Genomic DNA, 27,963 nt, shown 5'->3' with positions numbered 1-27,963 from the left:
TCTTATATCCGTTATGAATTCTCGTCACCCTGCACAATACCATTCACCATGTTTTTTTTCTCAAATTCAAACTCGATTCTCTGCAAATTCGAGCCACCTCTCGGCAATTTCTCAACCGTTTCGGTTGACACATGACCTCCGCAATGGCAGCTACGGTCAATTCAGGCCTTCGATCTCCTCCAGCAATGGCCGTCAGGGACCGGAAAGCACTCGGATTCACGCAGGCATTTTATCCATCACTGGGTGCCACACCCACTAAACTCCGCCAGCGCTTTGCTGGAATCCGTGCAGAAGCCCCTGACGCGACTGTGGACGAAAGGAGCAGCGTGCCCACAAGAGGCAAGGACCCCAATGACCCAGTTCACCAGTACTTGAAAAGGGATTACGAGTATGGTTTTGTATCGAAAATTGAATCCGAGTCCATACCCAAAGGACTTTCTGAGGAAACCATTAGGTTAATTTCAGCAAAAAAGAAGGAACCCGAATGGCTATTGCAATTCAGACTCAATGCTTACAAACAGTGGCTAAAAATGGCAGAGCCCAATTGGTCTGACATCAATCATCCCCCCATCAATTTCCAAGACGTTTGCTATTTTTCTGAACCTAAACAGAAAGAACAGAAGAGGAGCCTGGATGAGGTGGACCCTGACCTGCTTGATACTTTTCAGAAGCTGGGCATACCCCTGACTGAGCAGAAGAGATTGGCCAATGTTGCTGTAGATGCTATTTTTGACAGTGTTTCCATTGCTACCACTCATAGGAAGATTCTACAGGCAGCTGGGGTCATTTTTTGTTCGATATCGGAGGCGGTCCGGGAGTACCCTGATCTGGTTATGAAGTATCTGGGCAGGGTTGTGCCCTCTGCTGATAACTACTATGCTGCCCTGAATTCTGCTGTTTTTAGTGATGGGTCCTTCTGTTATATACCTAGGGACGTCGTGTCACCCATGGACATATCTACTTATTTCAGGATCAATGCCATGGAGACAGGGCAGTTTGAGAGGACTCTTATTGTTGCAGATGAAAGGAGTTTTGTGAGGTATCTGGAAGGATGCAGCGCGCCATCCTATGATACCAATCAGCTTCATGCCGCGGTGGTGGAGCTCTATTGTGCCGAGGGCGCAGAGATTAAGTATTCTACTTTGCAGAATTGGTATGCTGGGGATGAGGAAGGCAAAGGTGGGATTTATAATTTTGTTACCAAGAGAGGCTTGTGTGATGGAGACAAATCAAGGATTTCGTGGACCCAAGTCGAGACTGGTTCAGCAATCACCTGGAAATACCCAAGCGTGGTTTTGAAAGGCAACGATACGGTTGGAGAGTTTTATTCTGTTGCCTTGACAAATAATTATCAACAGGCAGATACAGGGACAAAGATGATCCATATAGGGAAGAACTGCAGGAGCAGGATTGTTTCTAAAGGTATAGCTGCAGGCAAGTCGAGGAACTGCTACAGGGGATTGGTGCAGGTGCAACCAAATGCTGATAATGCGAGGAATTTTTCACAGTGTGACTCGATGCTCATCGGTGACCAGGCAGCTGCCAATACTTATCCTTACGTTCAGGTACGATTTCAGCTGAATTCTAAAGTTTGTCTCTGAGTTCATTTATTGCCTGTCCTGCTTTTATTCCCCGCTATTCCAACCATTGTTTTCCAGGCTGGATTCGAATGGGTTAAACAATTTAGCATGTGACTGTAAAATAAATACTTGCAGGTCACTGTATGTCATTGTTCATGCACTCTTTGTCTGACGCAATTGAAAGTGAGTAAATTAAGCATATATTGTGTAAATTAAACACTTACAGGTCGCGGTATGTCATTGTGCATTCGCTCTTTGTTTGACGCAATTGGGTTGGGCTTGTAATGATGCCCCGAAAGTTGATGCAGCTAAAAAGAAAGGTAAAAGCATATTTGGCCACATTCAACAGGGAAATGTACCACAAAATGCAAAAGATGGTTGGGACAAACACATTTAGCACGTGGGCAAAAGCCAATACATGAGCCCTACCCCATCATCATAGCCATCACCGTGGGTCTTACAGGTTCTATGAGCCTCCGTCATCATATAAGAACCCATGATTGTCCCAACCCCTGGTGGGCAATGAACCACCCTATCTTAAAAGGGGCTATTCACTGCTATATCTTATGCATCATGCTCTTACCCCTTGAGCCCCGAGTAGTTAATAAAAAAAAACATAAAAGGGCAAAAGGAATATAAAGAAGGGTGGAAAAATCAAGGCAAGGACACCTCATGTACCACGATTGCTCCCTCCTATACATTATAAACCCAAGTGTGGGCTTCCCTTTATTATCTACCCTTGTACCCTAGAATGTGACCCGGGGCTGCCCCTTTTCATCCCCTACTTCATCCACCTATCTGTCACATGACACTACCTTTTGAAGGGTGTACCTTGAACATATTATCCCCTTTAGAAGTAGAATCCACCTAATAGGATATTTGGTTAACCCCATTTGGAGTTTAGGAGACATTAGCACATCTCGAAGCCCATTATGGAAGGGCATGGACATTATGAAGTCCCCACCTGTAGTCCATGGTTGGTAAGCTCATTTACTTGATTTCCCTAATGACTTGTTGTACTGGAAGGCTAGGGGACACATTGGATCTTATGCAGGTCTCCATCTTGGTTTTGGTCTTCCTATACGGGGTCCTAATCCTCCACAGTAGTAGACAACACTCCATGGATCCACAAGGATGATCAGAGATGCTCGAGATACTCCCATCGGACGAGGATGATGCACCTTGTTCACCTTTGCCCAATTGACCCTAGAGATAGACCATGCACTTGGCAACTGAACCATGACTTGTAGGATGATGGGGCATCCCCTACACCATCATCAGAGCCCTTGCAGACAATCTACAAGCATATTCGACCCATTTGGAGACCCATGAGGTTATTAGTGTGCCCCAACACCCATTGGGAGCACCACAGGTTTATTGTTTGGAGAACAAGGGGCCAACCCATTGTCCATCACTTTTGAGGGTCCTACTCTTCATTATGACACCCATGGACCTCATTAAACCTCTTAGAGGGCCCTATGACATGCATAGATTATTATTTGACCTTTTGAGAGGCTTATTCTTTCATTTATGAGCTAGTTTGGTGGGCTTGTCACCAAAAGTTAGACTATTAGAACATTATTTTATTCTTGGGGCTTATGTAGGCCAAAGAGGCTAATTCGAAATCCTCATTAGTGTGTAAATACAAGTGAGATGAGTTCATTATCTCATTATCACTTTGGATTGGATCTCTTCTATCTTTTGAGAATTTCGCACTTTTTCTTGGAGGATGAATTGGAGCTTTATGAATGAATTTTGATGTGTGGATTTGGTTTATCTTATCTTGGAGCTTTTCTATTGTCAAATTGTGGATGGGCGGATATGTTCTATTACATGTAAGTACATGCTTTCAATGCTATTCTTGTTTTACTTTGTCACATACATTGTACTGGGATTTTTGTTATTTTTAGGGCTAATTACTACATGCATTTACTTATTAAATTGTGGAATTTTGTCTCTATATAGCATCTCTCAATGTATGGGCCATGTAATGTGAATAAAATCTCCTAGGGGTAATTCTATCAACGAATTTATCTTGATAAGCCATCACTTTTTGCACATCGAATTATAAAAGTTGCAAGATTGCTTCTCTTTGACCTAGAAGGCTAGCAAAGTAGTCTTGAGGCCTCCTTGACTAAGAACCAAAGGTCCTCACTCATATTTATCATAGACTCCATTCTCCCAATACTAAGGCACTGATCTACCAAAAGGTGGTCACCTAAAATCAACTTCTTTTCACCTTTTCCTAAGTCTAACGAAGTTGGGTCACCTAGGGCATCATTTTCTCGGCAAACTATCCCTCCATAAAGTTCGATCTCCTAGCCTCTGCTGCGCTGATGTCTTTTCAAGACCTTCTCCAAATTTGAGGCCATTTTGATAGTGAATTTGTGAGAAAAGCCAAGCCCTAGCTCCGAGATCAAACTTTGCCTAGCATCCCCAAGGCTAGTGCCTCGTAGGATCAATTTAACACCTTTGAGTGAATATTCTTTCTTTGATCCCTTCCCCCACCTTGTGTAGCTTTGGAACATCATTGATGCTAAACTCTCACCTCCTAACCTAGGCTGGGTCCACTTGGTCCCGTGTGGTCCCGTTCCTTTGAAAGGACGATTCTTCAAGAACCATCGGGGATACCAATTTCAATAAGATTTTAGGGATTGGGAAATTCTTTCACGATTCATATCCCTTGAATCTAACTCTTAAATCCTCTCATTCCTCTCCTAGAAAGCAAACAAGCTCTATCCTTCAACCTCTTTTGGAAGGGGAATCATTTGGGTCACTCCACATCCACTCATTGATTTATCCTTCCTTAGTGACTCCATAATATACTGGGTCTCCTCCCATCGGTGAAAGTCCATAAATAGTAGGGAGCCTTAGCTAAGGTGATAGTGGGCTAAGTATCCATTTGTTGCCCTTGGCCTAACGTTTGCCCTTTAGGTCCCTTGCTAGGTTGAGCGGTAAAAGGGCCCGAATTGGCAAGTCCATTTGAATATAGACAACTTGTGGGGGCCCTAATGTTCTTGGTAAACTCTCGACCGGACATATGCTTCGCTGTAAATACTTTGAGTCAATTTATGGTTGAGCCTCATCACATACATTGGGTTGCTGCAAAGAATCTCTTAAGATATCTTCATGGCACTATCAACTATGGGCTAAGATACATTGCCAAGAATTTGAGGCTACATTTATATTCTGATGTTGATTGGGCTGGTAGTGTGGTGGATAGAAAGAGCATGTCAGGATGTTGCTTCTCTTTGGGATCTGCTTCAATTTCTTGGATGAGTAAGAAGCATAAATCAACTGCTCTAAGCACCGTCGAGGCTGAATATATTGTAGCTAGTATGGGTTGTTGTGAAGCTATTTGGTTGAGGAAGATCTTAAGTGAGCTATTTGAGCACATGCTAGATACCACCGTTATCTATTGCAATAACCAGAGTGGGATTCACCTTTTAGAGAATCCGGTGTTCCACGACCATTCCAAACAAATTGATATCAGGTACCACTTTATCTAGGATATGGTACAATGGGGAGCAATAAGGCTCCAACACATCAGGACTGATGAGCAGATTGCTGACATCCTCACGAAGTCCTTGGGGAAGGTCAAGTTCTTAGCCTTCCGAGAGAGACTTTGAGTTGTGGAAGGACCCTTCCATGTGTTAGAAAATAAGAAAGGTAAAAATATTTTCTCTTTGTTGATAATTACTTGTGATTTCTTTGAGTTATTATTATCTTTTTTATGTTCTTAGTTTATCTTATTTCATCAAGCAATTACCAAAACCAAAACATGAAGATCAAGGACACCAGGTGTAGGCGCACAACCATGCCAAAACCCTTATATAGGGGAAAACCCAGTCAAGAACTCTTCTTTCAGTAATTCAATGAGATAGACGAAGACCCTAGACCAACAAACCTTCCTCCTCCACCAAGTCAGCCTTCCAAGATGATTTAATAGTCTCTTATTATCCAACAACTTCAACCCAACAACAATCCAAAAATTTCGGCTTCACAACAACAAAACTTCGATTAAGTTTCAGCCTAGCAGCTTCACAACTTCGACCTTGATGCAACATCACAACTTTGACCTTGATGCAACAACTTCACAGCTTCAACCTTGATACAATAGCTTCACAGCTTCGAACTTGATGCAACAGTTTGACTGCTTCGACCTTGATGCAACTTTAGCGACAACTGTAGAACTTCGACCCTTCCAGTAGCTTCACAGATTCACACGTGTGGGCAAAAGAGAGAATTTCAACTTCTTTGTCTTGTGAGAGACCTCCTTCTCCTTTGTTATCCTTCTTCTTCATCTTTTTCTGGTCCTAGAAGTTGCAGATCGAACTTGTTGTGAGTGAGTGAGAAATGAGGTCGAGTAGCTTCCTTTATATAGTGATTCTGCTTCCCAGTTTAGGGCGACTTGTCCTTCCTTGAGGCTGACTTCGTGGAGGAGGCCTAATTAACCTAATTTACATTAAAATAACTTTCTTTCTTGACAAATAATTCCTAAGAAGGGTTCTTTACAATATGACATGGACAAGGACACTTGACATAAACCCTAGAAGCCTTCAATGGAGGCTTTGACCTAAAAACAATTGACTCAAGCATGAAACCCATGCTTTAATAAGTCAAATTTTATAATAAAATTTTTCTTTTTTTCTTTCTTTTGATAAATACAGTTCATCATGACTCAAGTTATGAAGACCGACATTAGTTACATTCTTCAACACTCCCTCTTAACTAGGGAGGTATTCATAATTACCTATATGTACAGAGGTACATGGAAGATCTCCAAAGTGAACTGCGAAGAGTTCTAGCACACTCAGTGTTGTGGACTAGATTCCTGACCAGGGTAATTTATCTGGGTGGTACTAAGATGGACTAAATCTTTCAGCCAGTCTAGGTGTTGAGAAATCTACGACATCAAGATTAGGTGATTTTTTTATTAATGATAACTGCTTGTGAATGCGTTTTACTTCTTTAGATTAGGACCTTCTCTTTCTTAGATTATTATGGTGTTCTTCTTCATCAAACAACGATCAATGCATGAACAATAAAGAGACAAGAGACAAAGAATGTAGGTTATTAGCCAGGGCCAAAACCTCTCCCACTTGAGAGGAAAACCCAAACAAATTCTTCTTCTTATAGAAACTTCAATTGACGAATACCAAGACAATGACCTAGACCCTTGACAAAACAACCTCTCCAAGACCAAGTCACAAGATCCTTCTTCACTGCTCCTCCTTCTTGCACAAGTCAACACAAGTCAAACTTCTTCTAGCACTGCTCTTCTCGGCTACCCTGAAATTTCAGCCTCTTTTCCATAGATCTACGATTTGTACTTCTGCAATGTCACACATGTGAGGAGTAGGAGCAAGTTTGGAGGTGTTTCCTTTCTTCTTTATATTTGGAGACTTTTCTAGAAGAACTCAGCTAACAATAGAGATGGTTCGAAGATCCTTTTGGTGACTTTCTCTTGAACTATTTTGACACAACTGCAGAAACCCTAGTTTTTCTGCCACGTGCAAATTTACCAGCCCAAAAACAGTGCCAAATGCTTCTATATTTCCTTCTTTTCACTAGTTAGAAGGCTATCTTCCTTCACTCTTTTTCACTTCTTCTTGCTTCAGATTCACCGAAAATTGTGTGTCTCCAAATGAAGGCTGAGCTGCCTATTTATAGTAGTTAGTGCATCCAAAATAAGTCGACTTGAACAGGTGCCTGGGCCGGCATGGCTTTCTGGAAACATCTTTAGGCTGACTTCAAGGTGACTTTGTGACAAGGTCTTGGAGGGTTTATGACACAATAGATTTCCTTTTACATTGTGTAACATGCCCAAATGGGTCTCCAAATATTGACATTGACTCAGTAGACTTTATGACTTAATGATAAACCTAAAGGCTCACAATGGGAACCTTAACTAAAGTAAAATTCCTTGATCATGAAACCCATGATTCAAGCATCACAAAAATAATTTTATTTTCTTCTTTACATCAATTACATAAAATCATATTTACACATGTCATTATGAAGATCAAACCTAGTTACACTTTTCAACACTAGGTACCATCAGGCTTACTAACTAACCATCAACTCGAGGATCTAGGTGCATATCCAAGGTCAGAGCTCTAAGACCATTGTCACCCTCCCTCTTCGGGATCTTGACATCAAACACACGTAGGCTGGCTATATGTCCTCCCAAACATCTGCCATTAGATGCTTCAACTCTTCCCTAATAAATTAGATATATCCATTTGTCCAAGCATGTTTCTAGAGTGTTCAATATGTTTATGGAGAGACAAACACAAACCCCAATTAACAATAAATTATTAAATATACATATACAAGTAAACGCAAACCTTCAGGGTCCTCAATCATCTTGATGCCACTTATATCAAGTTATTCATAACTAGTCGAAAGCTTTTCCTCTTTCATTTCTTCAGCAACATCAATTCATCCTCAATGCATTGTAGTACTTTCATTATCCAATTTCTTCTTCAAGGTATCCATCATGACTATAATATGCCCTCCCTCTCAACTAGGGAGATGTATTCTTTTCTTTTATCTAGGCTCCCTCTCAACATAGGGAGATAGACTACTTCTTTTATAACATTAGAAGACCTCTAATGACTTCATTTCTTCATACGACATCAAGGTTATCTTGATTATCATCATTTAATGAACATCTTCATCATCTTGAAGATTATGTACCTGCACAACTTAAACAACAAGTACAACAAAATACAAAAACATGAAGTTAACTGTATTAGAATCATATCAATACAATAATGGAAGCATTAGACTTTAGACATCAAATACCTAAACCTAGTTAGGTTCATAATCAGTAGGAGACACATACTTTTAAACTTCAACTTCTTGCTAGGGTTTTGTTACAAACCCTAGACTACAACATAAAGCAATTTAATTGAGAAATTAGTCTTTTTTTTATCTAGGGCCTCAATATTATTTTCAGAGATATATGACAAATTCTACTATGATCCATTACAAACCCTAGATTCCATGTTAGAGACACAAATCCTTAGATATCAACAATTTAATCAAATAACAATTCTACTATACATTTTAGATTCTACTAGGCTTTGTTGCACACCCTAGATTTTATCATCATACAATATTATCATATCCTAGAATATCAAACTTCTACTAGGGCTTTGTTACAAACCTTAGAATTCACAAACTATGAGCATCAACAATTAGGTTAGCATACTTACATATACATATCTAGGAATTCATGCACTAACATTTCTCATTAATGTCTACTAGGTAAACCCAAGACACAAACATCAAAGTTAGAAATACAATGAATTTTCTCTAGCTGGGATGAAATTGTAGTACTGTAGCTGGGCAAAAATTCTGAAGTAGCTGGGGGTCAAAATTCTGGAATGTTTTTGGGATGAAAATGCTGGACAATAAGAGACTTCTTGTCAATATTGACATTGCTATCAAGTTACACTGTTTGATTAATGTCGATAAATGTTATTGGTGTTACTAAGCTCACTGATGATAATTTATGTTGAATGGAAAATGTACTTTAATGCTGAATGTTGAATGTAAAAGGATGAAAGTGATGTGAAGTGCAAAGGCTATGCTAATCAATGTGAAAGCTAAACATTGAGACAAAAGATGGAATACATATAATTGTTTGAACATAAAATGTAGATAATCCAAATATGATTTGTCTCTTGTAATTATTTCTGATTGAGGTGTTAATTTAGCTTTATTTTTTTATTACAAACAATTTTTTGAACTAAAAATGAAAAGACAAGCTTGTCAGCAGTTTTGGAAGTCCAAAACACTGTTTCATTTCATATTTCTCCAAAGAATACAAACAACCAAGAGAGCTTCCCTATAAAATATAGAATGTGGAATGAAATTGGTGTTCTTTTTCTATGTATGGAAGTGGTCTTCATCAGAGAAAGAATGAGCAGTAGCAGAAGAGAAGAAGAGTGAAGAGAAGGAGCAGTTCAACAGAAAACTTGACAACATAATTGGATATGAGGTAACCAACACTTGTGACTTGAGAAATTTCTGTTCTTTTCTATGTTGCAGCTTGAAAAAGAACATGTTGTAGCATGTTGAGGTAGGAGCCTCCTGTGGGTTGTAGCCTGCAGAAAACTAGTGGGAGTTGAAGCTTCCGTTGAGGTAGGAGCCTACAAAAATTTGATGTAAAAAGGAGTAGCAACTTGCCTTAACATCACTTTCAGCCTAAAGTTCTTGGTTTTATCCCTTTGGGGTTTCCACTTATATTTGGTGTCTTCATATGTTTGATTCTTGCATGTTGTGTGAACACTTTGAATTCTTGATAAACATATCAGCGAACCGCTCTCTTTGAAATCTGCAAAAGGAATACAATAACTATTGAGCACAAACATAAATCATTAACTGCATAAGAAGAAGATTAAGTTGAGCAAAAATAAAGAATTAAATTACTGATTCACCCCCCCTCTCAATAATTTCCCATCTTAAATATCAATTGATATTAGAGCCAAGTTCCTTCAGTAGCAGTTTAACAATTGGAAGGAGGTCCTAAGTAAACAAAATGGCTAGTCAAGAAGGATGCTCAACAAATAAGGCCCCTCTATTTACTGGTACAAACTATGCCTTCTGGAAAGTAAGAATGAAGACATATTTAATGTCTCTAAGAATAAAAGTCTGGTCTGCTGTGTTAATGGGGTATGAAGAACCAAAGGAAACAACTAGTGATAAAGATGCCAATTTAAAATTTATAGCTAATGCAAAAGCTATGAATGCATTTCTGAGTGGTTTATGTGAGTATGAATTTATGAAAGTAATGCATTGTGAGACAACTAGAGATATTTGGGATAAATTAGAAAATATTCATGAAGGAGATATTAAGGTGAAGATCGCCAAATTACAAGTGTATAAAACTCAGTTTGAAATGTTAAAAATGAATGAAGATGAAGATATAGCTAAATTATTTTTAAGGGTTGATGAAGTTGTGAATATCATGTTGGGTCTAAGTGAATCAATAAATGAAAGTGTAATAGTTCAGAAAATTTTGAGGTCATTACCTTTTAAATTCAATCCTAAGGTTTCAACTATAGAAGAAACAACAAACTTTGATACCTTGAACAGAGATCAACTACGTGGCTCTTTGATAACATATGAGATGAGAATTCCAGAAGGAAAGGCAACCAGTAGAGACACAACTTTCAAGGCAAACAAACCCATAGAAGAAAGGGAGCGGTCATGCTCATGTTCTGATGAAGAAGAAGCAAAATTCGTCAGAAGGTTGAAGAAAGGCACAGGTAAGTATAAAGGAAAATTTCCATTTAACTGTTTTAATTGTGGAAGAGTGGAACACTATGCATCAAAATGCCCTTTTAAGAAAGAGAAAAATCAGTTTAAAGGGAAAGAGAAGAACAAGTCTAAAAAAATGCAGAAAAAGAGACAATTCAAAAAGAAAAAAATCAATGCTCAAGAAGATAGCAGTGGATCTGAAAGCTCTAACGAATGCTCTAGTGAAGACGGAACAAGTAAATTTATACTAATGGCCTTGGAAGAACTTGAAAATGATTGTCAGGAATATGAAGAAGAAGAGGAAGATGAGGTAGACCTTGAGGGGGAGTTAATCAGTGCCTTAGATGAAATAGAAAGGCTTAAACTAAAGAATAGAAAGCAGAAAGAAATCTTATTAAAATATGTAAAGGAAGAATAAAATTCAGAAGACTTTATCAAGTTGAAAGTTGAACTTGAAGCAAAGAAGGTGGAGGACATTTTACTGCAGCAGATAAAAGAGAAAAACCAGAGTGTGAAAAACTGTAGGAAGAGGTGGTATGTCTAAAGAAAAAGCTAGAGAAAGCTCAGACTGAACTAAACATAAATATTCAATAGATAAAAGGATCTGAAAAACTGCATGTGATATTGAATTCTCAGAGGTCTCCACTCATAAAGACAGGGTTAGGTTATGAAGGAGAATCCAATAAATCTAAGGCAGAGGATAAAAGGACAATCACCTTTGTAAACGCTGCTAGGAGAGAGGATGACAACTCACATCAATTTAAGAATAAAAATTTGAGCATCACTTCAACATCAAGTGAACAACTACAAAGGAACTCTGCTGGTGTAGTATAGAAGGCAAGAGAAATGGACAATCAATACTCAACCTATCAGAAACCACACTTCTTCAGAAGACAGAGTTATCAAATGTCAAGTTGGTTAGATTCACAAACAACATCCACTACCAGGTACAAATATTTGTTTTATGGATATTGTTATTACTATAAAAATTTCAGACATAAAGCCATAAATTGTAGATCTTATGTCAGAAGAATTGATTTTGAAAATTTTAAGATGAGGAAGAATGGATTCACAAATATTAAAACAAATATGAATCTAGACAAAAATGCATTTGCTCCACTCCTTGATATCACTAAATGTTTCTATTGTCACAACTTTGGGCACAAGTCATATGAATGTAAGCTTAAAGACAATAGATTAACATCTCAGAATATGTATAAAACAATTGGATGCATGCAATGGAGAAAGAAGGAAGAAGAAAAGAAACATGACAAGTGTGACTTAGTTCTGTATGCTCAAGATCAAAATAATAAATGGTATGTGGACAGTGGCTGCTCTAGACATATGATAGGAGATAAAAACAAGTTTGTTCCCTGAATGAAAATAAAACTGGAAATGTCACATTCGGTAATGATGAAGCAAGAAGAATTAGAGGAAAGGGTACAGTCAGTCTGAACAACAGAAAATGAAAGGCTCAAGATGTACTATTTGTAGATGGTCTAAAACATAACTTGTTAAGTGTAAGTCAGATGTGTGACAAAGGCTGTGATGTTCTTTTTAGAGCTCAAGACTGTGAAATCAGGTCAACATCTTCAGGAAAGGTTCTGGCTAAAGGAGTTCGAACTGAGAATAATGTATATATATTGAAAGAAGAGAATGAGGAATGCTACATCAGCAAACAAGATGAATCCTGGCTATGGCATAGGAGATTGGGGCATCTCAACTTTGATCACATCATCAAACTCAGCAAGAAGAAAGCAGTCAGAGATCTACCAACAATAAAAAGGCCTCAAAACACTATCTGCAAGTCATGTCAAATGGGAAAACAAACACGAACATCATTCAAAGTCAAAGATAAACTATCAAGCAGTAAGCCCTTGCAGTTAGTTCATATGGATCTATGCGGGCCTTCTAGAACAGAAGCACCAGGAGGAGAACAATATTTCATGTTGGTAATCGATGACTATTCAAGATTAACATGGGTGGCATTTCTCATAAATAAGTCGGAAGCATTTGAGAAATTTAAAACATTTAAGGCGTTGGCAGAAAATCAAACAGGGTGCAAGATAAAGTGCATAAGGTCAGATAGAGGAGGTGAATTTACATAAGATGAGTTTGCAGACCTATGTAATAAATTTGGGATAAAACAACAATATACTATTGTAGACACACCACAACAGAATGGAGTCACAGAGAGACAAAACATGTATGTTCAGCAAATAGCCAGAGCCATGATGCAAGAAAGAAACATTGCTCAAACCTATTGGGTGGAAGTGGTGCATATAGAAGTACACATTCACAATAAGGCACATCTTAGACCAAATTGTGATAAGACACCTTATGAATTGTGGTACGGGAAACCAACAACAATCAAACATTTTAAAGTATTTGGAAGTAAATGTTATATAAAAAATAATGATGAAAAGCTGGGAAAGTTTGATGCTCGATCTGATGAAGGGATATTTTTGGGTTATTCGTCAAAAAGTAAGGGATACAGGTGCTATAATAAAAGACTGCATAAGATTGTGGAATGCATAGATGTAAAGGTTGATGAAGAGTTACCCAATAAGAACAAGAGCACAGGTTTTATCAATCCTCCAGATCATCATCATCATATCAGTAAGGAGAATGAAGTACAAGATGAAGAATTAGATGATGTTGAGACTCATCCAAAAGGACCTTCAAGATACACTAAAAAAAATCACCTTGAAAACTAAATTATTGGAGATAAAAGTGAAGGAGTACAAACAAGGAGGCAACTAGTAGAAAAATCTGAGCAAGTTCATATAGCCATGTTGTCACAGATAGAGCCAAAGAACTTTGAGGAGGCAAGTAAAGACAAAAGTTGGATAGATGCTATGAATGAGGAATTAGACCAAATTGAGAAAAACGAGACTTGGGAACTAACACCAAGACTTGTCGGAAAGAATATCATTGGCACAAAATGGGTATTCAAAAATAAGATGAATGAACAGGGTCAATTTGTTAGAAACAAATCCAGACTCATGTGTAAGGGGTACTCACAAATAGAAGGACTTGATTATGAAGAAACCTTTGCACTAGTTGCGAGATTGGAGGCAATTAGGATGTTTTTGGCCTTTGCATGCTACAATGATTTCAAGGTGTATCAAATGGACGTGAAATTTGCTTTCCTAAATGGTGATCTTGAGGATGAGGTCTATATGGAACAACCTGAAGTTTTATCATTGACAAATAAGCCTAATTATGTCTGCAGGTTAAAGAAAGCACTATATGGTCTTAAACAAGCACCTTAGGCGTGGTACTCTAGACCATACAAGTACCTTCAAAAACAGGGGTTCAAGAGAGGAGGAGCTGATAATAATCTATACATTAAGGTTGATAAAGATGAGTTACTGATTATAGTTGTGTACGTGGATGATATTATGTTTGGGAGCAATAGGCATCATGTAGTAGAATGGTTTGCTGAAGAGATGAAGACTGAGTCCGAAATGTATATGGTTGGAGGACTTACCTTCTACCTATGGCCACAGATCCTACAAAACCTTGGAGGCATATTCATTTCTCAAGAGAAATATCTAAGAGATATGTTGAAAAGATTTCAAATGGAAGATTGTAAACCTGTCTCAACCCCCATGACTACAGGATGTAAGCTATGTGCAGATGATGAATCACTTGATGTGGATCAAAAGAAATATAGATCTATTATAGGAAGTCTGTTATACCTAACAACTTCTCGACCAGATATAGTGTTGGCAGTCGGATTAGTAGCAAGGTATCAATCAGCACCCAAACAAAGCCATTTGTTAGCAACGAAAATAATATTCAGGTACTTGAAGGGGACTACATGCTATGGTCTATGGTATTCGAAAGGTAAGGATTTTACTTTGACAGCATACATAGATGCAGATTGGGCAAGTTGTGTGGATGACAGAAAAAGTACAAGCGGTGGTGCATTCTACCTAGGAGAATCATTGGTGGCATGGCTAAGCAAAAAACAAACATCAGTGTCTCTATCTACTGCAGAAGCTGAGTACATAGCAGCTGCAACCTGTTGCACTCAAGTATTGTGGATGAAACAAACACTGCAAGACATGAAGGTAAATTTTAATGAACCTATATCTATCAAGTGTGACAATACAAGTGCAATAAGCATTTCAAAAAATCTTGTGCTCCATTCAAAGACTAAACATATCCCTATAAAGTACCACTTTCTCAGAGAACAAGTGGCTGAGCAAACAGTGAAGATGGAGTACATACCCACAAGGGAACAAATAGCAGACATATTTACAAAACCCCTTGCTAAAGAACCATTTGAATATCTGAGAAACAAGCTAGGGATAGTATCTACAGACTCTCTTCACTAATGTGTCTTCAAAAGAAGAACCTACAAGACTGCAAAGTATATGAAATTGAGCATGATCTAAGGGGGAGATTATAGGATCAAGAAGGAGTAATGAAGAGGAACACAAAGCTTATGATCATGGCAAGAATTTGAAGCAATTAAAGAAGAAGAAAGAACAAAAGCATCATCAAAGTGGGAAATCAAGTCACGTTCTTTAGGAGTTATCAACATCAATCAGGTTCACCATTCAAAAGTCCACTCTTCAATGAATTTTTTTCCCTTGTATATATCCGATGCATAAACATGTAAATACATTTCTACAAGTAAACACAATACTAGTACTACTAAGACAATTGCATATCTATTCAGATCATATTGAAAGTTAAGCATAAACTATTGTATAATTGCACCATCAATTTTTCTCAAAATTCTTCATTATCTGAATACATCAATGTACATTATGATGATCCCGATTAAACATCTGGTGTATAAAATCTTGAGAGCCATCCAAGATATTTCCATCAAGCAAAGGAGTAGACTATATATGTTTATGTTTGGTTTATTGATGCATTCATCATGAAGCATCATGTGATCTACATCAGAACCTAATCATTGGCAATCTCCATGTGAAGACTTCTATTCTAGAAACTAATCAAATTTTGTACCAGCGTCACTGCATCACTAGGATTTCTTTAAATCCTTCAGCTCTGTTATATTGATTTGGGGTAGCATTGGATATTCTCTAGCCATGAAAATTGGTGGCGAGGCTAAAGCACGTGAGATCTCCAAGACCTAGAAATGGTTTGGGGAAATTCTGCTCGGTGAAGGAGATATTAAAATAATTAATATTTTTAATGGGTTCCTAAGTGTAAACTTAGGAAAATAAAAATATTAATGGGTATTAATATAAAACTGGGTTAGAAGGTTCTAAATGACATGGATCAAGGCGGACGACTTCAACTTGATTGGATACTCTGATTCGGACTTCGATGGAGACAGAGAAACTGGGGTATCTACTTCAGGTTATGCTATGAGTCTTGGATCAGGAGCTGTCTCCTGGGGATCACGCAAACAATCAGTTCCAGCAGATTCCACAACAGAAGTAGAATATGTGGCAGCAGCTAAGGTAACAAAAGAAATTGTGTGGCTCAGGAAAATTCTTGAAGATTTGCAGGTAAAACAAGTACAATCGACTCCACTCATGATTGACAATACCTCGGCAATAAAGTTGGCCAAGAACCCAAAGTTCCATGATCGAACGAAGCACATCAATACTAAATATCATCTGATTCGACATCATGTTGAGGCCAAAACAATCCATCTCCGCCATTGTTCCACTAATGAGCAAATTGCAGACATCTTCACCAAAGCACTTGGAAGAGAAAAGATTGAACGATTCAGAACGATGCTTGGACTCACCAACATCCCTTCAGATTAATGGGGGAGATGTTGACACCTAATCATCAGGATTGGGTGAATAAGTGTAACTGATGTAAATAAATAATGGAAAATATGAAGAGTCACCGGGAGATGAAATGAACAGTCTCTCCCTCGTGTATATAATAAAGACCAATCTGAATGAATATAATGTATTGATTTGAGGAGTTACTGCCTGGTCTGACAGATTTGATAATAGAAAATCTAATTAAATCATAATCTTACTTAATTTCAACCAAGTGGCTAGGCCACTCATCCATGTATCCCAAGTAAGTTGATTCTCAACTTGCTTTCCTTAGCTTCATTCCATAGGGACTAACCCCCATAGTTTGCTGTTGGGAGACAGCTAGAACAGAGTGGGCGGGGATCAAAGTGACAACCCCCATCCTGAGCGTTGTCGTGGTGCCTGTACAATCCGGGCGACAACATGACCCAGCGAACACCAACCCTGGAAATTCACCCTAATTGCATCAGAAGGGAAACAAAAAATGGATATATTACAGTTAAACTTAGGAAATAAATCATAATAATCATTTATTCCTCCCAAGCAAGCACCTAAAGATGCAATTTGACATTTTCTGCATGATAGACAACAAGCCTATGCATAAGCCCCTGTCGGTGCTAATAGCATTAACAACTCTGGTTTTTCAGCAATCTGGGTTGACTTGGGCAAAACCCTTGATGGCATCATTCCACCATGCATAGAACTTTGTTCATGGTGGTTCTTTGATCATGCATCAAATTTCTGCTAGATGCATGTCAAATTTGTCACTGGGAACAGGGTGCATTTCTTACAAGATTAGCCTACTCTTAACGCTGAGACTGCCCTGGACGTATCCAGTACCTCTTGAGGAGTATTTTGCTATCCAGTCATCTTGTTTGTAAAAAGTATAGGAGCACTGTCCAGTGTAAACTATTCAGTCAACCATATTTTTCCAAAAATGATATCTCCGTAAAATCATAACCATTTCTTTATGATTATGATTAATCCAATAACTATTTCTGTACTACTTTTCCTTGTCTGTCAATACCTCGGGGTTCTAGCGTTAGTAGAGAATCCTTGAAAGAGTTAAGTACATCCAAAATTTCTCAAGAGATTATAAATGCATACTTTCAATAATTTTCTTTCAACTTTTTGTTGAATTGATCCCAGAGATTGCTTTGCAACTCTTGCTATTCTGTATGTCATAACCAATAAATACTTATAAGCTCTTATGAGGTAGTTTTTCTTAATGTCACATATAAATTTCGTATTGCTTAGAGCTGATGCATATTGTGCATATGTTAATTGCTGATGCATACTGTGCATATGTTAATTGTATAACCTCAGTCCAGGTCATTTTTTATTTACAAAATTGTCAAATATTTAAAACTTACATTTCACATAACTTAGAACTACACAGAAATAGAATATTATAAATATGGCCTGGGGATGAGTAAGCATTTACGCACTGGTTTAAAATCTCCCTTTGGTGAAGAACCTATTGATTTGGGGTAGCATCGGATGTGCTCTAGCAATGAAAATTGGTGGAGAGGCTAAAGCACATGAGATCTCCAAGACTCAGAAATGGTTTGGGGAAATTCCTCCCGGTTAAAGAGATATTAAAATAATTAATATTTTTAATGGATTTCCTAAATCTAAACTTAGAAAAATTAAAATATTAATGAGTATTAATATAAAACTGGGTGAGAATGTTCTAAATGACATGGATCAAGCCAAATCTAATCTTAGTCGTTGATTAGAGACTTAATATCCGTTGTTGAAGACTCAACAGGAAAAGTATAAGAGGAGGCTTGAGGGTCAATTGGAGAGACACCAAGATTGATCAGTCAGTTCGATTTTCTGGAGCGGGGTTTAGTGAGAGAAATCGAACAAGTGATTTGAGTTGCAGTAAGGGACAGTGAGTGCATAGAAGAGAGGCAGAGATAGTGCCAGAGGGACAACACAATGATTGAGGAGGTTACGTAGAGCCAACAGGAGCCACACAGAAGGCCAGAGAGAGACTGCGCAGAGGCTAGTAGGGCTTGCGTGGGTGACGTAGAGGGCCAGAGAGCTGACACAGAAAGGCAGAAGGCTGTCATAGGGGGTTCCAGAGCTACGCAGAAGCTAGCAGGGCTGACGCAGAGCCTTGGAGAAGTGTTGGAAGGATTTTCGTGGGGCAGACTACTGAATATCTACTTCCGAAGAGAGGTATTACTGCCAAATAGAAATTTATGTTGGGTGAACCAGTTTGGCACCCTAGTTGTACTCAAGAAAGCTGCTTAATAATAAAACCCTTAGAACTGCTGCACTGGTTTTCCCAAGTTGGGTTTTTTCCGGGGACGATTGTTTAAAAATACCGGTGTCCCTTGTGTGTTTGTCTATTATTTCAGTTGATGATCTGTATATGAGTTGAGACTGCATTTGTATTTATTTTTAGTATTTATATGGCTAAATAATTTATTAAGGAATAAACAAGTAGGTGAAATAAACCAGATAATGCAGTAGGAATTTCTGATGTGTTAGATTCAAAAAATCAACATGGTATCAGAACGTTGCAGATCACAGGAAGACTGAAGGCACCGGCGCAATCAGAAGTATTTGCAGTTGTCCCGAGAGACAAAGCTGCTCCTAAGCAGAAAGCAGCAGAGAAGGAGTGACACAGAGGGCTTGCGTCATCATTTCGAGCCAGAGAAAGGGCTAGCGCAGAGGCAGAGAGAGGCAGAAGAGGCTCACGAAGAGCCACATCATCCTACTCAGCCAGGTAGGCTTGACGCAGTTGGCCAGAGGAGCAATTCAGTCTTGCCGGGATTGCGCAGAGCTAAGAGGCTCAGTTTCTTCAGCTGCTAGGGCCTAGGGAGCTGTGGGCAGATTGTGGATTGGGAAGTTGGTGGGGTGTTGTTGCTGTCGAAGCAGAACAGTACCTAACGGGACAAAACCAAGGTAGAGGGAGCCGCTGCCTTGAGGGATTTCTAGCCAAGAAATCCAGATTCGAGTTGCATTTGCAAAGAGGATTGGAGAAGAGCGGATCTACAGTTGGCGGGAAGATTTCCAACAGGGAAATCGAGACTCAGAGGGAGTCTAGGAGAGAACATCCAGGAGGGAAGTTGAGACTCAGAGGGAGTCCAGTAGAAGAGTGGAGATGGCAATGAACGGATTGAGGGATCAAGATAGGTTGGACGAGGCCTCCAACTTTTTCATCTGGAAGGCCAGGATCCTGTCTGTTCTAGATAGACATTACATCAAGGGCTTCGCCTTGAGAACTGTGGCTATCCCAGTCGACCCAACTGATAATAAAAGGTATGAGGATGCAATGGTGAAGGCAAAGTGCATAATCCTTGCTGAGGTCAAGGATCATGTGATACTGCATATTGCCGAGAGGAACACGGCAAAGGAGATGTGGGATATCTTGACGATATTGTATCAGGGCACTTCCGTGTAGAGGAAGATGTTGGAGAATCAACTGCGGTCGTATCAAATGCAGAAGGGGGAGCAGATAGATCTATACCTCAACAGGTTGCAAGAGATTCGGGACCAACTTACTTCCATAGGGGCCACACCGGATTAGGACTTCATGGTGAGGACCACTCTGAATGCAATCTCAGAGGATCGAGAGACATTTGACCAAAGCATTTTGCGTAGAGCTGATCTTCCACGATGGGAAGAGATGTGGGCAACTCTTCACCAAGAAGAGATCAGACGGTTGACCAAGGCGGGAAGTAGCAGCAAAGGAGGTCGAATCAAGAAAGAGGAGGATGCAGCTCTGGCATCTACGGGATAGCAAGGGAAGAGGAAGAAGAAGGACATCTCCAAGGTGAAGTGCTTCCATTTTGGGGAGCTGGGTCATTATGCAACCCAATGTCCCAGGAAGAAGAATAAGGGAGAGGCTTTTGACTCCAAGGTAGCTCGGCTAAGGCAGAGAAAGAAGTCGAGACGGATGACGACTGTGGCATGAGTGCTCATGCACCTCTAGAGAAGACGTGGGGGGATATCGAGCTGTATTCAGGAGGACTACAAAAGATGAGGGGCAGGATCCTTGAGGTACCCAAACTCTTGGATCATATTTGGATACGGGAGCCCTGAATGACAATAGCAGGATGATGGATGTCAATAGAAGCAAGATGCAGATGGCGCGACAAAGCAGTGCTAGAGTGTAGAGGTCTCTAGCAGTGCAGTGGAGGTTGTAGCAGTGTGAGAGGCACAGAGGTTGTTGCAGCAGTGCAGAAAGGCACAAAGGAGGTTGCAGCAGTGCGAAAGGTATAGAGGTGGTTGCAGTAGTGCAGAAAGGCACAAAGGAGGTTGCAGCAGTGCGAGAGGCACAAAAGTGTTTGCAGCAGCATAGAGGCAATAGAGAAAGCACCAGAAAGCAGCAAAGGTAGCTTCAGCATCAGGAGGCTTCTAGGTTGACATGGATGTCAGTACTTGGGTAGATCGGTTACTTACTTCTCGGTAAATAAGTTGCAGTGCAACAGTGGTAGTGATAATGCTATGGGCAACATGATGCAACATGTTAAGAGGGAGCTGCAGTACAGATGCAGTAGTGGCAGTGGTAGAGCCATGGGCAACAGTACAGGAGGCAACAATGCAGTGGATGTTGGGCAGCAGGACAAGCATCAACACAGGTACTGGTGCTGGATGATCAGTGTGATGTTCAGTGGTGGAGCATTACTAGAGCACATTCCTTTGTAGAAATTTTGAATAATAAACACATATTCAACAGAGATTATCCCGATTATACACTATTGCGGAATACATGCATAATACATAACCTCTTCTACGTTGATCATCAATTTAGTAGCATCAAAAAAAATGAAACATCAATCGCATGCACACATTAACACAGTATGTAACCTGGGGAAAGCTTACAGCTGAAAACCCCACATTATCTGTATATTAATGATTGAGAACATGTAACATTACATAGTACAATACTCCTCACAAGTATCCAGCACTATCTCCACCTGTTACACACAATACAGGGCAGATCTGATCTCCAAATCTCCTCCGCTGCTTGCCTACCTCCACTGCACAATCCTGCAAGAGAATGAATGAATCCAAACTCGTTCCAAGTTCTATTTACCTTGGAAAAATCACTTGAGCACAAGCTATAATTGCCTTGGTATTGGCCCACACTGTGCAATCCTCATTGGCATAACTCAATCCATGCATGTGCAAAATCTCATGCACAATTGATAGTCACAACTCATCCTTTCACTTACCTCTAACACCTGTCTTTGTTGAACTGTCCATGCACTGAGTTAACTGATGTATTCTTTAGTTTCTTTATGAGTTAATAATTAGTGAATTAATTAATATTTAATTCACACAACTCATCACTAGTGTATTCTTTAGTTAGACTAAATACAACTAGTTCAACTAAGTCAAACTGAACACAACTCCATCAACTCCACATCCAACTCCACAGAACTCACATGCATGAGTTCTAACTGAAGTCCTCCATGTAATAGCTCAACTAACACATAAGAAACCACGTGATTCCTTCTGTCGGCGGCATGTGCCACATCCGTAGCTCGAACTTGAGTGCTCCAAGAGAATAAGATAATGTTTAGAGTCCAAATATTACTAAGGGCTAATAATATTTGACTGTTTCTATTTTTAGCCTGGCAGTCTAAAAATAGACTCTGATCACTCCGCTGTGAACCAAAAATAAAAGTCCATCTATTTTTCCCAACATGACCAATCATCCATAAACAGCATCCTGCAACTCATAGACCATGATCCATATGTCTAAAAATAGACTTTGCGCCAAAAATAGCCTGCGGGCCCACTTAGTGAAGGCGACTCCTTTCCACTAAGCTCCATCATCTTGTTGCATTTTCAACACTCCCTCTCAACAAGATATGGATTATCTGCAACCCCTATCCTCCAACTCTGGAATGTTCTGCATGCAACACATTTGCTCGGTCCACTTGCTCCAACAACACTTGGAACAAAAACACTCCCAACTGACCACTCTGTTGGGCTAGGAACATACTCTGATGCTGAAGCTCTACCTGCTGCTGACAAGTCCTCCCTCTTTGACATCTGCGCTACTACAACATCTCCATGCATCTCGCACCATTGCACACTTCTCTGTGCCACCTAGCACTGTGCAAAACACTTGTGCCTCTCGCATTGCTGCAGCCTGCTAGCTATGCACTGTCTTGTGATTCCCTACACTGTCGCTCTCTCTGTCGCTCCATCCGCATCTGTCTCTACCCAATCAGTCAGTTCCTGCTACTCCACATCAGGGCTCCCGTAGCAAGGTCTCATCCAAGAGGTTGGGTACCTCAAGGATCTTGCCCCTCCTCCTTGGGACGATAAATCCACATCACCCCACCTCCTACTTGAAGGTATGGCTGCATGCGATCCCTCAGCCCACCTAGCTCGAAGTTTCCCCCTACTGGAGGTCTCTGCATGAGTAGATGTCTCTACTCGATCTCCTCTCAGCTTCCCTTGTTGTGGCTGCTCCACAACCTCCTGAAGCTGCTGCACCAATCGTGGCTCCTCCATAATCGTCTGAGACTTCTTCTGGCTATGCATGTTGAGAGGTAATATATGCTCCCTCTCAACGACCAAGTCTCCATCAGTTGCCTCGCTGCTCAAGGCTTTGCATGCATCTTGAACCTCAAGAGCATACAGGTTCTTGACCCGTGAACCAATCTGCTTCACTTGTCTAGTGATGATGTGTCTAAGGAAAACCTTTCCCTTACTGAAGACTACATCATAGCCTCTGTCTTCCAGCATCGCGATCGACACCAAGTTTCTCTCCAGTCTTGGTACATACTTGACATTGGTCAAGGTAAGGCGAGCTCCATGCTCCCTCTGAAAAATAACCGTGCCTACACCTGAGACACTATACTTCTCATCATTACCCATCGATATGAGTATCTGGAGATCTTTCTTCTCCAAAGTACTGAACAAACTCTTGTCACCAGTCATGTGGAAAGAAGCTCTACTGTCAAGAAACCAACCACTTCCCACCATGGATGAAACCATGCATGCAAAGAGTGTGAAATCCAACTTAAACTGTGAAGCAAGTGCCTCACCTTCAGATCCTTCCCCGGATCCTTTCTTGGACTTCTTCTTTGGGCAATTAGTAGCATAATGGCCCAACTCATGACAACGAAAGCATCTCACTTTCGACTTGTCAACCTTCTTCCCATCATTGGAAGAACTGGATTCGGAAAGAGAACCTTCTCCTTCCCCTTCTTCGCCTTACTCGCTAAGGCACAGTTCTCCTCATCATGCATGGATGAAGAACTGTCTCTGGTGCTTCGTCTGATCTCCTCTTGCACAAGATCCGACCAAAGTCTCTCCCATCCTGGCAATTTCTCTTGACCATTGACAGAGTCCTGATAGGAATGCCAACTCTTTGGAAGAACAAGGAGAGCCAAGCTCACCAAGTCCTCATCATCAACAGTCACCCCCACACTTCTCGGCTCATCCCGACATTGGGTGAACTTCGTGAGATACTGGATCATACTGTCTCCATTCTCACACTTAGATGTTTTTGAGTTTATCCTTGAGCGCCATTCCACCAGCTCAAAACTCAATCGCTTCTGATCTAAAATTCGTGAGAACAAAGTATTTCTCGTACAAAGATTGACTGTATGGGCATTCACCGGATATCTCACCTTCCAAAAGAAGGATGAATCCAGAAGCTACCTGGCCCAATTACAGACTCTGCCTGAAGAAATAAAATGTAAACACTTTCTGAATAATAGATCTGATGATCAATCCTCGCTTTGATATTTTGTAGAACTTTTTCTACAAATCAACCAGCTCTGATACCATGTAGAAATTTTGAATAATAAACACATATTCAACAGAGATTATCCCGATTATACACTATTGCGGAATACATGCATAATACATAACCTCCTCTATGTTGATCATCAATTTAGCAGCATCAAAAACAATGAAACATCAATCGCATGCACACATTAACACAGTATGTAACCCGGGAAAGCTTACAGCTGAAAACCCCACACTATTTGTATATTAATGATTGAGAACATGTAACATTACATATTACAATACTCCTCACAAGTATCCAACACTATCTCCACCTGTTACACACAATACAACTCAGATCTGATCTCCAAATCTCCTCCGCTGCTTTCCTGCCTCCACTGCACAATCCTGCAAGAGAATGAATGAATCCAAACTCGTTCCAAGTTCTATTTACCTTGGAAAAATTACTTGAGCACAAGCTATAATTTCCTTGGTATTGGCCCACACTGCGCAATCCTCATTGGCATAACTCAATCCATGCATGTGCAAAATCTCATGCACAACTGATAGTCACAACTCACCCTTTCACTTACCTCTAACACCTGTCTCTGTTGAACTGTCCATGCACTAAGTTAACTGATGTATTCTTTAGTTTCTTTATGAGTTAATAATTAGTGAATTAATTAATATTTAATTCACACAACTCATCACTAGTGTATTCTTTAGTTAGACTAAATACAACTAGTTCAACTAAGTCAAACTGTGTTAGGATATTCCGACACATAGGATATAGTTAAGTTCAACTTGGTCTAGTATAGAGTTAGGTTAGAGTTAGGTAAAGTGTGTTTCTTTACCGTTGTACATTTTGTAACTTACAATCCGACGGTCACGATATGTAGTGATCCGACGGTTCACTCTCACCTCGGTATTACCGACACTTGATCCGTGGCTTGACACCCGATTGGTCCATGAGTTCTATTTAAAGCGCATGGAGGGTCATTGTTCGGGTAATCCGTGCATGAGAGAAGCTTATGTAAATTTTCATTCTTTGATTAATAAATTGCCTGTAGTACCCATGTTGGGACAGGCCGTGGACTGTTTCCCTCCTTGCACTTTGAGGGTTTTAACCACGTCAAAAATATTGGTGTATTGATTTGAGATCTGGTTGTGAGCGGTGTCCTTTTGGTGTTCTTTCTGAGGAACTTACCCTGTAAATTCCTACAAACTGAACACAACTCCATCAACTCCACATTCAACTCCACAGAACTCACATGCATGAGTTCTAACTGAAGTCCTCCATGCAATAGCTCAACTAACACATAAGAAACCACGTGATTCCTTCTGTCAGCTGCATGTGCCACATTCGTAGCTCGAACTGAAGTGCTCCAAGAGAATAAGATAATGTTTAGAGTCCAAATATTACTAAGGGCTAATAATATTTGACTGTTTCTATTTTTAGCCTGGCAGTCTAAAAATAGACTTTGATCACTCCGCTGTGAACCAAAAATAGAAGTCCATCTATTTTTCCCAACATGACCAATCATCCATAAACAGCATCGTGCAACTCATAGACCATGATCCATATGTCTAAAAATAGACTTTGCGCCAAAAATAGCCTGCGGGCCCACTTAGTGAAGGCGACTCCTTTCCACTAAGCTCCATCATCTTGTTGCATTTTCAACATCCTTGCTAAGAGAGAGTGTTGATTTGGGGTAGCATCAGATGTGCTCTAGCCATGAAAATTGGTAGAGATGCTAAAGCATATGAGATCTCCAAGACCCAGAAATGGTTTGGGGAAATTCCACTCGGTTAGCGAGATATTAAAATAATTAATATTTTTAATGAGGTTCCTAAGCCTAAACTGGGGAAAATTAAAATATTAATGGGTATTAAAATAAAACTGGGTGAGAATGTTCTAATGACATGGATCAAGCCAAATCTAATCTTAGCTGTTGATTAGAGACTTAATCTCGGCCATTGTAGACGCAATAGGAAAAGTATTAGAGGAGGCTTGAGGGTTAGTTGGACCCAAGATTGATCAGTTAGTTCAATTTTCTGTAGTGGGGTTTGCTGAGAGAAATCGAACAAGAGATCTAAGTTGCAATGAGGGGCAGTGAGTGCATAGTAGAGAGGCAGAGATAGTGCTGAAGGGAAAGCACAGTGATTGAGGAGGCTATGCAGAGCCAACAGGAACCACACAGAAGGCCAGAGAGATTGCGCAGAGGCTAGCATGGCCTGCGTGGGTGATGCAGAGGGCCAGAGAACTGACTTAGAGAGGCAGAGGGTTGACACAGGGGGTTCTAGAGCTACGTAGAGGCGAGCAGGGCTGACGTAGAGCCTTGGAGAAGTGCTGGAAGGATTTTCGTGACGCAGACTTGCTGAATATCTGCGTCCGAAGAGACGTATTACTACCAGATAGAAATATTTGTTGGGTGAACTAGATTGGCACCCTAGTTGTACTCAAAAAAGTTGCTTAATAATAAAACCCTCAAAACTGTTGCACCAGTTTTTCCAAGTTGGGTTTTTCTGGGGACGATTGTCCAAAAATAACGGTGTCCCTTGTGTATTTGTCTATTATTTCAGTTGATGATCTGTATATGAGTGGAGAATGCATTTGTGTTTATTTTTAGTATTTATATGGTTAAATAACTTGTTAAGGAATAAACAAGTAGGTGAAATAAACCCAATAATGCATTGGGATTTTCTGACGTGTTAGATTCAGAAAAATCAACAGAACCAATGTAGAACTCTAAATACTTTTGTTGCAGTATTATCCAAGGATGAGCTAGATTAGTCTCTTGATTGACTGACAAATGTTAATTCTAATATTTTATAGAAGTTACATTTCAGGTAGGTTAGATCTAGACTGATGTAATTATAGTATTCTTTTTTTCTCACAGTTTTAGACATTTCAAAGGTTTGACTAGTTTAGTGTGATTTATGCAAGTGATCAAAAGGTATATATTGTTTAAGATGACTTATTTTTGCAGCATTTAAACTCTAAAGTGCAATCTTGGGTAGGTTTCTACTACTACTATATATCATGTTTTAAGTAGATGGTGTTTAATTTTATTATATAAGTCATGCAGGAGGCGTTAGTAACAATCTTGATTTATGTGTGTTTTATTATGTTTCTAATATTTGCAACCTTTTTCAGGTAAAAAACCCAACTGCCCGTGTTGAACATGAAGCAAGTACCTCAAAAATTGGGGAAGATCAATTATTCTATTTCCAGCAGAGGGGGATTGATCCAGAGAAGGCAGTGGCAGCTATCATTAATGGCTTTTGTAGGGTTGTATTTAATGAGCTCCCACTAGAGTTTGCAGCTGAAGTAAATCAATTGATGAGTTTGAAGCTTGAAGGCAGTGTTGGCTAGGTGTTGCAAGGTCTCTTTGTAACACCTTCTATGTACATGATTCTAATGGCATGAGATGTCTCCATAACACTACTGTTCAGTGTTTGTTGCTAGATGTAGATAGCTCAGCTTGTGTTTGTGTCCTAATCATATCTGTATATTTTCTATAAAATCTGCAGATGCCATTAAAGTTTGTTCTAGGCAAGGAAATATGTATGTACTCTTGAATCTGTTTTTGGTGTGATGAGAAAAAGAATAAAGTTGTCATTGCAAGCAA

The 27,963-nt window shown here is 39.7% G+C and overlaps 1 protein-coding gene across 1 annotated transcript; it reads left to right on the top strand.

The window, feature by feature from the left end:
- LOC149163667 (uncharacterized) lies at positions 1-27,963 on the top strand. The gene is made up of 2 exons (XM_089431797.1): positions 1-1,565; positions 27,489-27,963. The coding sequence occupies exons 1-2, from the start codon at positions 132-134 to the stop codon at positions 27,705-27,707; spliced, it is 1,653 nt and encodes a 550-aa protein (XP_089287923.1). The 5' UTR covers positions 1-131; the 3' UTR covers positions 27,708-27,963.

Source organism: Pinus tabuliformis, chromosome 5_1 (genome assembly GCF_031772625.1).
Source record: "Pinus tabuliformis cultivar Carrire ecotype Pingquan chromosome 5_1, CPIR1, whole genome shotgun sequence".
Taxonomy (NCBI): domain Eukaryota; kingdom Viridiplantae; phylum Streptophyta; class Pinopsida; order Pinales; family Pinaceae; genus Pinus; species Pinus tabuliformis.
Note: the sequence above shows the minus strand (reverse complement) of the source record. Positions and strands in the feature narration are given on the sequence as shown.

What these genes read in the sequence shown, in the direction of transcription:
- LOC149163667 (XM_089431797.1), top strand. Translation starts at nt 132, where the DNA reads ATGACCTCCGCAATGGCAGCTACGGTCAATTCAGGCCTTCGATCTCCT. An exon ending in ATACTTATCCTTACGTTCAG is followed by an intron (nt 1,566 to 27,488) that starts GTACGATTTCAG and finishes AACCTTTTTCAG; the next exon opens with GTAAAAAACCCAACTGCCCG.